This window comes from Scaptodrosophila lebanonensis, unplaced genomic scaffold, assembly GCF_003285725.1.
Source record: "Scaptodrosophila lebanonensis strain 11010-0011.00,11010-0021.00 unplaced genomic scaffold, SlebRS2 tig00000001-arrow-pilon, whole genome shotgun sequence".
Lineage (NCBI taxonomy): Eukaryota > Metazoa > Arthropoda > Insecta > Diptera > Drosophilidae > Scaptodrosophila > Scaptodrosophila lebanonensis.
In genome coordinates this window covers 22,377,954-22,388,614 of record NW_022060529.1, presented here as the reverse complement: position 1 = coordinate 22,388,614, position 10,661 = coordinate 22,377,954, and the positions used below count along the sequence as shown (strand labels likewise).

Genomic DNA, 10,661 nt, shown 5'->3' with positions numbered 1-10,661 from the left:
ACCGAGCGGCCGATACGTATGCGATGCTGCTGTTTGCTGCCCAATAAACAATAAATGGGGCAAATGGAATTTGCTTGCCTATCGAAAATCGTCAGCCGCGAGATTAGCGTTGCCAGAATGTGCGATGAGAAAACTGCCAGAAAAACGCCAAAAGATCACACAGCACATGCACCGCTTTGTTTGGACTATTACTCAACGAAGCCCTTTTGCGCGCCTGCAAACAACTATTTCTAAATCGACGATCCAGATGATGACTCTGTCGCCACGCGAATCTGGTGAACATATTGTTAAAAATGCTAAGTATGTGCGGGTCAAACCAGCGGGCATTGAACGGCTAACACAGGAAATTGTAAAAGCCGTTGTGGAGAAACGCCTAAATGTTGATAACTTCTCACAGCACGAGCTGCATCCGAAGCCAACAGATCCGCATGCCGTAGAATGGATTTTTGTGGTGGACACTCTGAACTTTTGCTTCTGGACGCCAAGTAAGGCCATCTTCTATACCAATAGAGTTATTAATAATAAAAGACGTTTTGCAGCCGATTACACAAAATACAAGGTTAATGGCTACACAGGATACTTTGCGTTATGTGCTGCCATCAATCGTGCCATGGCTGAGGGCATGGATATTACTGACGCAGCAGTATACTCAGAACTAGATAGTGCCACGTTGAAAACTGTATTTAGAGCCGACGAAGCCGACACAAACATTCCACTTCTGTTGGAACGTGTGAAGTGCCTGCACGAAGTTGGAAAGCGACTTTTGGACAAATGGCACGGGAAGTTTGAGAATGTGGTCAAGGCTGCCAACAATTCTGCGGTTCGCCTACTGCAGCTCATAGTAGATGAGTTTCCCTGTTTTCGCGATCAGGCCGATTATGCAGGACTGCGCGTAAATATATTAAAACGTGCCCAGATCCTTATAGGCGACTTGTGGGCTTGCTTTCGAGGCGAGGGTCTAGGCAGTTTTCATGACATTGGCGAAATTACCATGTTCGCAGACTATCGCGTACCACAGGTGCTTGTACATTTTAACTGCCTTGAATACACACCAGATCTTATGGAGGTGCTGTCGTCCGATACTATAATGCAGAATGGTGATGCTATGGAGGTTGAAATTCGTGGTGCCTCCATTTATATCACAGAGCAAGTGAAGGATGCTGTGCGTAAAGTTTTGGAGAAACATCATCCCGAAGTTTCGCGCGCCAATGTAAACTCTATTTTAATGGACCACTTTCTCTGGGACTATAGGCGAGCGCACGCCAAAGAATTGGAGTACATACCATTCCATAAAGTGTTGAGCATATACTATTAAAAGTGACTGCTGGTTTCACAAATAAAGTTATTTTACTTTTGTATTTAGTAAAAATGTTTTTCTTTATTCATTACTCGACCCGACTTTCTCGCTAAAAAGTTCAAATCTTGTAAGGAATTTACAAAGCAACGGGCTTGGGCTTGCCAGCCTGGGCAGCAACGCGTTCATTGTAGCGTTTCACTGCCTCCTCACGCGACAGATTGCCCTTGCGTGCATAACGCTGGTTGATCAGGAATTTCACATCCATCTGCAAAGGAAGGATTTGGTAAGGAAACACTACGATATCACTAGGGTTGTACTTACACCCAAGGTGGATTCGTGGCGCTTACGCATCGGTCGCTTAATGCCATTGCGATGCGCCTTCTTGTTCTGGTTGTGATTTGTATGATTCTTAGACTTGGCCATGGCAAATTATTAAGCTGTCAGCCAACAAGGAAGAGGGGAAAAATATCTGAATTAGTATAAGTGGTTCCGTTAACATTATATTCATTGCTAATAACAGTTTTTTCAAATTGTTTGAATTTCAGAAATATTAATTCTTCACCGCACATTTTCTTGCGACCTACGTTTTTGACAGTTCAGCGGAAAAGGAAAAGCGCAACGCTGCAAGAACTTCTATCGGTTTTAGGTGCCAGTTCCGAAAAATCGATATATCGAACTACACAGTGAGGTTTTGCTAATAAATAAATGGTCAACTTATGAAGAAGAAGATTAGTGTTAACAGAGGCCAGAGCGATTGAAACGCAATTGGGAATAATAATAAATATTCAGCAAGTTCTCACAAATTAAAAGATTTAATACAACGTGCTAATTGAACATAATCAAGAGCAAAATTTTAGTTGCCAGCTGAGTTAACTGTGTTTGCTGAAAATCACAAAAGCTCCAGAAATAAAAACACACTTGTGGTTCGCTCTGTTTCTGCTGGTAAGGTGGCGGTTATGAGTCATCGCTAAAACAAGTTATCAACCTACGTCACAGTTCGCCATTAATTTACACATATATTTATTTCCATTTTTTTCTGTTGCAATCAGTCTGACGTCATCATTAAACCAGAACGGAAATAATGAAAACAGTTGTATCTGCCACTAACCCTGTTACTACAAGTACAGGTGGGCCACAAATAGTGCCAAAAACCGAACCAGTCGCAATTGACGAGCAGTCAATGGAATTTCAAACACCCAACAGCACTTCAACGCCGAACGTTAGCAAACGTCCGGGTTTTCTGGATCTTAACAAGTCATCAAAAAATAAACGATCTGTGGCACCTTTACTCATTGATTCGCCCGATTTGCAGGGCAAGACAATCAACACACCAGACCTAGAGAAAATACTGTTGTCCGGCAATTTGCTGCAAACACCACAGCCCGGTACCGTTTTTCCCACAAAAGTGGGTGCAGTTACCTCGGAACAAGAAGCCTTCGGCAAGGGTTTCGATGAAGCGTTGCAGAGTCTGCACACCAGCAAGAGTTCCCAGGGATTTCTTGGACCTATTGTGAGTAGCACGGCTGCTAGTAATCCACCAGCAACCACCACTATGACTGCTGTCAACAATGGCATGAGTGGCGGCACCTTCACCTATACAAACATGGGTATGTTCAACGAAGTGCCTGCAACTTGGCGTTTTCTACTATTACATTTCATTTACAGAAGGCTTCCCCGTCATCAAAGACGAGCCACAAAACACTACTGCTTCCCCTACAGTCAGTCCCATCGATATGGAAACTCAGGAGAAGATCAAGTTGGAACGCAAACGTCAACGTAACCGCGTCGCCGCTTCCAAGTGCCGTAAACGCAAGCTTGAGCGTATTTCTAAGTTGGAAGATCGCGTCAAGGTTCTGAAGGGTGAAAACACCGATTTGGCCGGCATTGTGAAAACTCTCAAAGACCATGTCGCACAGCTTAAGCAACAGGTTATCGAACACATGGAAGCCGGATGCACCGTCCAAACCGTTCCCAATGCGGCCCTACTGTCGGGCAAATAACATAGGGATTCTGAGGGGGAGCCAAATGTAATTTTGGGGGATGAAATGCAACAATTTATGGCAGATTTGGAACCAGAAGACATTGACACAGAAGGGGAACCAGAGGACCAAGATCTTAACAATACATTCGATGTTGGCGTAAACAACAATGAGGATGAACTGCTGGACACCGCGGCGCTGGAGGAGGAAATACCACTGGATCTGCTACTAAGCACGTCAACCAGGATAAACATGGACGAACAGCTTGAAATATTACCCACGCAGTCCTTGCCAAGCAATGCCGTTATCAGCGTGACACAGAACGCTGTCGATGAGCCATCCGAAGGAGAGCGCCTGGTGTTGGTCATACTAGCAGACTATAGTGCGCCATCGGCTGAATGTTAGAAATGTACATGTTTTACTCAGCATACAGATGTTATTTTAAATGCGCAAACTACTTACCTAACTATGCTTCGAGTGCCTTTTCAGCCATTATTGTTGCATTTGCTTTTAGTGCTAATCGTAATGTAGCGTGCAATGCCTTGTTTTATTTGTAAGCTTCAGTTGCCTTTACAATTAATGTTTTTTAGTTTTAACTTTACTGTAGTGCTAAGGACAAGTATTATCTATGTTGACCATACGAATAAACCATCGCAAACAACATTGTTGATGACTAATAAAAAGATAATCAGGAAGACCGGAAATTGTTTGGTACGTTATCGACGAAGTTTATCTCGTTATTTAGTTTTCAAATAAGATAATAATAAACGTTATCTGCTAAAGCTATTAGTTATTTGAAATGGCGTGCTCTGCTTCGCGCTTTCAACATTATCTTCTTTGATCAGGCCAGTTCCTTTCAAATTCTATAGAATTTTTACCTCCCATGTGATTCTCCCTACCAGAAACTATCAGCTCCCTAAATAGAAGTAGTAAGTATTCCTTTGACAGCTACAAATCGCCTTTGACCTCGAATTTATATCACATATTGGAAACACTTCCTATAACATCTATGTATATTTTTTGACCTGATTTACGAAATTTCTTAATGAGTTCGCCGCACTATTCAGCCGAGCTATTGAGTTACTTAGTGTTGTAGACAGCGAAGACTAAACAAGAGAGAATACTACAGTGGAGCCATCCCGACAGTGAATTACCCTACACCCGCGCTGAGCTATATGCGCCCATAGCAGGAGAAACTCCGTTCTGCAATTTGTGAGCGCAGAATTGAAGTAAAATTGTTTCGCAAATAACTTTTTAAGAACTAGAAGAGAATTACTTGTATATATTAACTACGTGTGCAAGGTTTGCTATACACAGACTGCTCGTCACTTGAATAAGAACACACCATATCTTGGTTATTTTTGCTCTGCTGTGTACCCAAAATGTAGGAACCTTACACTATTTTTAAAATAAAGGCTTTACAATTCCAAAATGATTATTGGGACAATTGCTATTATATTAAGAGCATATTTACTAAATAAAACAAGATGGAACGCTACAGTCGAGCAAGTCCGATAGAAAAAAAACAGCCTGTACTCTCCACAACAAAAAAAAATTTTAAAAAAAATATGAAAAAAAAATTAAATTATTTAAAAAAAATTAAATTAATTTATTAAATTAATTAAGAAAACTTATTTAATACATACATAGAAGACATTTTTATGTAAAGTTTTACATTTACATCACTTGTCTATGCTTGTTTATATACGTGTATATATAAGCAACAACAATAACAGCTGCGGGCAGCGCTGCAAGCAGAGCATGGGCAGCGATTTTATTTATGGCTATAACTTTCTTCGGAATTGACCTACCATGATGAAACTTAGCATATGGACACATAAGCACTAACTGGACGTAACTACTAAAACTGATTTCAAAATTCCAATAATTACGGGAGTTATAAAAAAAACACGAATTGCGGGGGAGTGGGGGGGTGTATCAAAATAAAAAAATAAACTTGACTAGGGCTTAGGGGAAGCTGGATACCAGGTTTGGTAATTCTAGCTCTTGTATCTTCTGAGATCCTTGCACTCATACAGACGGACGGACGGACGGACAGACGTACTGGCTAAATCGACTCGGCTTGTCACCCTGATCAAGAATATATATACTTTGTGGGGTCTGACACGCCTCCTTCTGTGTGTTACATACATTCGCACAAAACTAGTATAGCCTTTCACCCGTTGAGTACAGGCTATAAAAACAAATTGAACTGAAAATAACGATATTTTGTAAGTCAATTGAATAAAAACTCTAATTAATACTAATTACAAATTGGGTAAAATGAAAAACAAGACAGTTTGTTTTGATATTTAATGATGAGTTTTTAATATGGATATTGTTTTAATCCACCCTTATATAATATAACGTTGTATATACAAAATATCAAGGTCTGGGAGTCCCCAGGAGGCCAATCAACCTTTTTTGAATCCACGTCCTCACTACGCGGGCGTTATGTATTGAAGATCTTGTTTGAAACGCCAAGCCGATTCAGGAAATAATCATCAAGGATGAACATTTATTCATCGGAGTTTCCATTTCGAATTCCAAGTCGTACAGTTGCGCGTAAATATCAACCGAGCTGTTTTGGCAATGGTGTTTTATTTGTTTATAGTTTAAATTTGTTCAGGTGCTCTGCATTACGAACGGGTCACAGTTGAAACCATTGCTTTTATACCCAAATCGGATTTAATTTTGGCTGCTGATTGGTGAGGCGTTCATCCAGACGGACGGACATGGCTAGATCGATTTCTCTCGTCATGCGATTTAAATGCTTAATACGCCGAACGAAAAGGTGGTCGCCTAACATATTTAGGTGTGCGGATATAAAGGAGTTTTCACTGTCTACCGTTTTTACCATAAAAATATAATAGAAAGTAAATTGTTTAACCTCAATCACTTAATCACGTGACAAGCAGTGTAAGGAACTATTGGTAGTATTGACAAAATTCTGTAGCGGGGGAAGGTGGGAAAAATAAAATAAACTCCTATTGCCTGGGGACATACTTGTATCTAGGTCGATTTATCTCTTCATGCTAATTAAGAAAACATTTACTTTATGGTAATGGAGAGTATAAAAGCTTTACCATTATTTGATGATTGTACAAATTGTCAAAATTTGGTAATATAAAAATTATTGTCGTGATAATTTCTGGCAAATTTTCTTATAGGAAATCGTTATCCTGTTTATTACAAGGTTTTCAAATATCAAGCCCTACTCCCTTGATCGTCCCAGTCCTTATAAATAATGCAAGATATACGCAAGATATATAGTATAACGCCTTAAAATGGAACTGAGTTGGATTTGTTGAAGTTTTTTCATTGATCATATGCATAAATTATTTTTTTTTAGAAATTCAAAAACTTTTAAAATATAAATACGGCAAGATTTTGGACTCGGAACATTTCCGAGCTGATTCAACTTTTATTACAGTTTAGTATCGATTTATAAATGGAATTCGTGTATATAAATATAAACTATATTTAATAAAGTAATTTTGAATTCTGCAAATGCTATTTGTTAAATATTATTATGACAACTTGTCAATGTCTATTGAAATGAGTCAAGGCGAGTTACTTATTTCTATATTTTAAGTAATCGATTCATACAGACAAGGGAAAATCCTAAATGGCCAATATTTGTAGATAAATGTACTGAGGTTAGTATTATCAATAGTGTACCAGATAACAAAAAACCCCTTTTACGGAACTTAGGTGGTTAACAGTGCTTGCGATAACTGTAAAAACTGAGATTAGTTCATGCCACTATATGAATTTATGTACCAATATACTTACAGATAAAAGACGTGTCCAGTATAAAATGGTGTATTTGGAAATAGTTGGTTTATTATTTATAGATAAAACTGAAATTTAATATTCATTTAAACTCTTGAAGTAATGCCGGAAGCTTTGTTTAAGGGGCTCGATGGATTTGGCAGTTTGTTCGGGAGTGCTGCTATCCTTGTTATAATATACCGCGAAATAAACAATCAATCCAATGACGACCAACAGAATGATTCCCGAACATATAATGCTCATCAACATTTTACAAGCGCATTCACAGCAACTGAAAAAATAATCAAAATTACTATAATGTTTTCAAAACCATTACAGAGAGCCGTACCAGCAAACCACTTTGCCGGGACACTTGATACATTCCCATAGAGCGTTGCACATGTTGATCTTTTAATATATATTATTTATGTACTTTAAGATTAAAAACTTCACAGCCTTTACCACAAAATGGGTTGTTATGTTTTGCTTAGCACAATTGCGACTGAAATGACATTACTCATAATTTAAGTGGCGGCCGAACTATAAAAAGCTTTAATCATATCGGCGCGGAAAACACAATCGACTGATAAGTGTTAATTATCAACGGCACAATACCAGGTGAGTTAAAGGCGTCATAACAATTCTGCTTACATTGAAGCGCTGCAACTGCAACTCTTTTCACACAATACGTTTTGTTTAACCTTTAAATGAGTAACATGTACATACATAAATGTAAATATCATATGTATAGTATATGAGGGGCTTCCAAAGAACCCTAAAATTTCTCGAATAACGTGAATATTTATTTCGTTACGTTACCTACAATATATAGCACCACTATGGAAAATATCAATAATTATATTTTAGATCAACGAGCTAGCAGGGATCTCACAATGTAAGTTCTTTCCACTCGGTTCAATTCACGGCGCCTACCATCATTGTTTTATAAGCATGATTGATAATTTACAAATTACTTGCAGCCTTAAAATTCTGTAAAAACTGCCAAAGCTGCAGGTTGTTGCGCAACGTAATAATAAAATAAATTTAAAAAAAATTCACATGCTATATATCTAAATATATATGTATGTATCTGTTAAATTAAGATACATGCATATATCAGCTTATACTGCTTAGAAATTCTTTAGAGAAGCCGTCTAATACAAGTGAAACAAGAAACTTTGAAACAAGTGAACTTTATTATAATTTATATCCTATATATACAAAGCAATGGGCAGGAAACTATTTAATTCATTCGACAAGAGGAGTTTTGTGTCGATAGTTCATATTACAGCTTATTACAATCTCTTATCACGCTTTGAAAACAGACGGTTTTAGCTTTGCGTCGTAGTGATGAGCGTGAGTCGTGATTGCCGCTACATACAAGTTTTTCAACACTGTGCGGCTGTGTTGTTATTGTTGTTATAAACAAAGATTTCGCATTACCATTTTGTAAACATTTTGAACCATATAATTATAAGAAATCAACTAAAAAATGCCTTTAACGGCTGAGAGTGCAGCTCAACAAATTCAGGTGAGTACCTTTGACCTTAAAGGTATAGCTAAACGCTTTTGCTTTGAATAGGACCGCCTGAAGGATATACAACAGCACATACATAAGGTGGATGATGAACGACGTCGAGCCGAGACTTCTATCGCGACCCTAGTGCGGGCCCAGCAAGGGCAAACAACAAACCCAAAGCTAAAAACTCTTTTGAAGACTAGCCTTATCGAAGCCACGCAAGAAGAAGCCACCATTAGAGCGGCGTTGGCCAAGATACATGAAATACGAAACATCCGTAATGAGCGACGCATTCAGGCAAGGAATGCCGGGAACAAAGAGGCCATTAGACGTGGCGCGCTTATGAAAATGGTACAGCTGTCAGCGCAGACGTTGCCACTGTTTGTAGGCAAGCCAGGCGAGCGTGCCCCTGCACTGTGTGGCGCCATACCGGCTGAGAGCAGCTACGTGGCGAAAGTGGGTGACAATGTCGCCGCTCTGGCTAAGGGCATTGACGACGAGGAGAACTGGATATTGGCGGAAGTAGTTCAGTTTTTGCATCGACAGAACAAATACGATGTCATCGACATTGACGAAGAGCAAAAGGATCGGCACGTTTTGAGCAAACGCAAGGTAATTCCTTTACCACTGATGCGTGCTAATCCTGAGACAGATGGACATGCGCTCTTTCCAAAGGACACTGTAGGTAAGTAATTGTAAACAAAATTTAGGTAACGATGTTTATAAATTTTTTATAGTAATGGCGCTCTATCCTCAAACGACGTGCTTTTACAAGGCTATTGTGCACCGACTACCACAGTCTGCTACAGAAGACTATGAGGTACTCTTTGAGGACTCTTCCTATATGAACGGCTATGCTGAACCACTCCCAGTCGCTCAGCGATATGTAATTGCCTATAGGCCCACAAAAAAGAGCGCAGGAAGTGGCAGTGGCAATCTATCTTCAGCTTAAGCAACAACTGGGATATTTTTGACAAAGAAAACTGGCGATTACACACTTTCAACTGCAAGATTGACACATTCGTCAGATCATTATGAAGAAGACTTGCATTGGGTGTACGATATATATAGCTACGTATATACATTAACCTTAACTTTATTGCAAATAAAACTAATCATCATCACTATTATTATCTTCAAAGGCTTCGTCCTCTTCCATAGCGCTATCGGCCAGCGTTTCATCGTTAATATCGTCATCGACGTGTAACTGAAACCCACCAGATTTTGTCCACGAGCACTTCATTGTCAAACGAAACTGGGCCATTGGTTTGCCCAACAATTTGAGTATCCTTGCCTGCTCCGGGGTAAGCACCTTACCCTCTTCACAAACCGTGTAATCACTGTAAATGGTTACAATGCCCTTCTCCAATTTTGTTGGCATGCCAAGGGAACGCAAATGTGGCTCCATTGAGTGAGCAAATTCTTCAAGTGGCCCTGCAGGAAGGACGACGGTTTCCGTTGCTTTAAAACCGCTGCGCGCGTACTCCACTGCCCAATAATTTTCAGCCCACTCTAGTACTTCCTCTTTAGACTTTTCTGTAAAGAGCAGACCCACTTGGCCTGTCAAGCGCTTCGATAGCTGCAGAAAAGCATTGATTAGGTACGGAATTTTATACAAATCTTTACTTATATAGGATTTGTACCTTGTGTAAATCTGTTTCCACTTCCTCGGACTTAGTACGGCCCAAGCCGATTTGCATGATGCGGTTTTTTCCAAATATGAAACGTGAATTGCGCTTCCACTCCTGCCGTAGGTCTTTCAGAAGATTGTTGCGCATATTTTGGACCTGGAACACAAATATGTTAGGATATTTTCCCACGCAGAATTTGATATCTTCAATAATGCGCTGTTTCCAAGCGAGCCCTTTGCGGTCAGTCTTCGTCAAAGATACTAAAAATAGTGTTAGTACCGATATTACGGAAATCTCGAATATTTCACTTACTCTTTTTGTCTCGTTTAGAGCGCGGCATTTTGCTGTGTTATATTAAAAAAATTCAATCTAAAATGCCCTCTTTTAAACAACAGAAGACACGTGCGAGCACGACCTGCAGGGGATGCCAGCTCGCTGAGAAAGACCCTGCCAACTTCGCT

At 39.6% G+C, this 10,661-nt stretch overlaps 6 protein-coding genes across 6 annotated transcripts; 3 read left to right on the top strand and 3 right to left on the bottom strand.

Moving 5' to 3' along the window:
• Nucleotides 1–14: 14 nt before the first annotated feature.
• LOC115629423 (queuosine salvage protein) lies at nt 15–1,369 on the top strand. The gene is made up of 2 exons (XM_030525882.1): nt 15–485; nt 540–1,369. Exons 1-2 carry the CDS (start codon nt 125–127, stop codon nt 1,313–1,315), a joined length of 1,137 nt encoding a protein of 378 aa, XP_030381742.1. The 5' UTR covers nt 15–124; the 3' UTR covers nt 1,316–1,369.
• LOC115629432 (60S ribosomal protein L29) lies at nt 1,346–1,900 on the bottom strand. The gene is made up of 3 exons (XM_030525893.1): nt 1,882–1,900; nt 1,619–1,734; nt 1,346–1,562 (listed from the first exon to the last, which is right to left on the bottom strand). The coding sequence occupies exons 2-3, from the start codon at nt 1,718–1,720 to the stop codon at nt 1,434–1,436; spliced, it is 231 nt and encodes a 76-aa protein (XP_030381753.1). The 5' UTR covers nt 1,721–1,734; nt 1,882–1,900; the 3' UTR covers nt 1,346–1,433.
• Nucleotides 1,901–2,050: 150 nt separating this feature from the next.
• Nucleotides 2,051–3,937, top strand: LOC115629344 (transcription factor AP-1). The gene is made up of 3 exons (XM_030525796.1): nt 2,051–2,239; nt 2,347–2,904; nt 2,963–3,937. Exons 2-3 carry the CDS (start codon nt 2,379–2,381, stop codon nt 3,295–3,297), a joined length of 861 nt encoding a protein of 286 aa, XP_030381656.1. The 5' UTR covers nt 2,051–2,239; nt 2,347–2,378; the 3' UTR covers nt 3,298–3,937.
• Nucleotides 3,938–6,790: 2,853 nt separating this feature from the next.
• Nucleotides 6,791–7,537, bottom strand: LOC115634155 (protein midgut expression 1). Its single transcript, XM_030531735.1, has 3 exons — nt 7,400–7,537; nt 7,072–7,342; nt 6,791–7,013 (listed from the first exon to the last, which is right to left on the bottom strand). Exons 1-2 carry the CDS (start codon nt 7,450–7,452, stop codon nt 7,147–7,149), a joined length of 249 nt encoding a protein of 82 aa, XP_030387595.1. The 5' UTR covers nt 7,453–7,537; the 3' UTR covers nt 6,791–7,013; nt 7,072–7,146.
• Nucleotides 7,538–8,420: 883 nt separating this feature from the next.
• On the top strand, nt 8,421–9,686 carry LOC115629890 (SAGA-associated factor 29). The gene is made up of 3 exons (XM_030526491.1): nt 8,421–8,581; nt 8,633–9,254; nt 9,307–9,686. Exons 1-3 carry the CDS (start codon nt 8,543–8,545, stop codon nt 9,519–9,521), a joined length of 876 nt encoding a protein of 291 aa, XP_030382351.1. The 5' UTR covers nt 8,421–8,542; the 3' UTR covers nt 9,522–9,686.
• Nucleotides 9,620–10,635, bottom strand: LOC115629899 (mRNA turnover protein 4 homolog). The gene is made up of 3 exons (XM_030526502.1): nt 10,513–10,635; nt 10,213–10,460; nt 9,620–10,148 (listed from the first exon to the last, which is right to left on the bottom strand). Exons 1-3 carry the CDS (start codon nt 10,538–10,540, stop codon nt 9,681–9,683), a joined length of 744 nt encoding a protein of 247 aa, XP_030382362.1. The 5' UTR covers nt 10,541–10,635; the 3' UTR covers nt 9,620–9,680.
• Nucleotides 10,636–10,661: the final 26 nt, after the last annotated feature.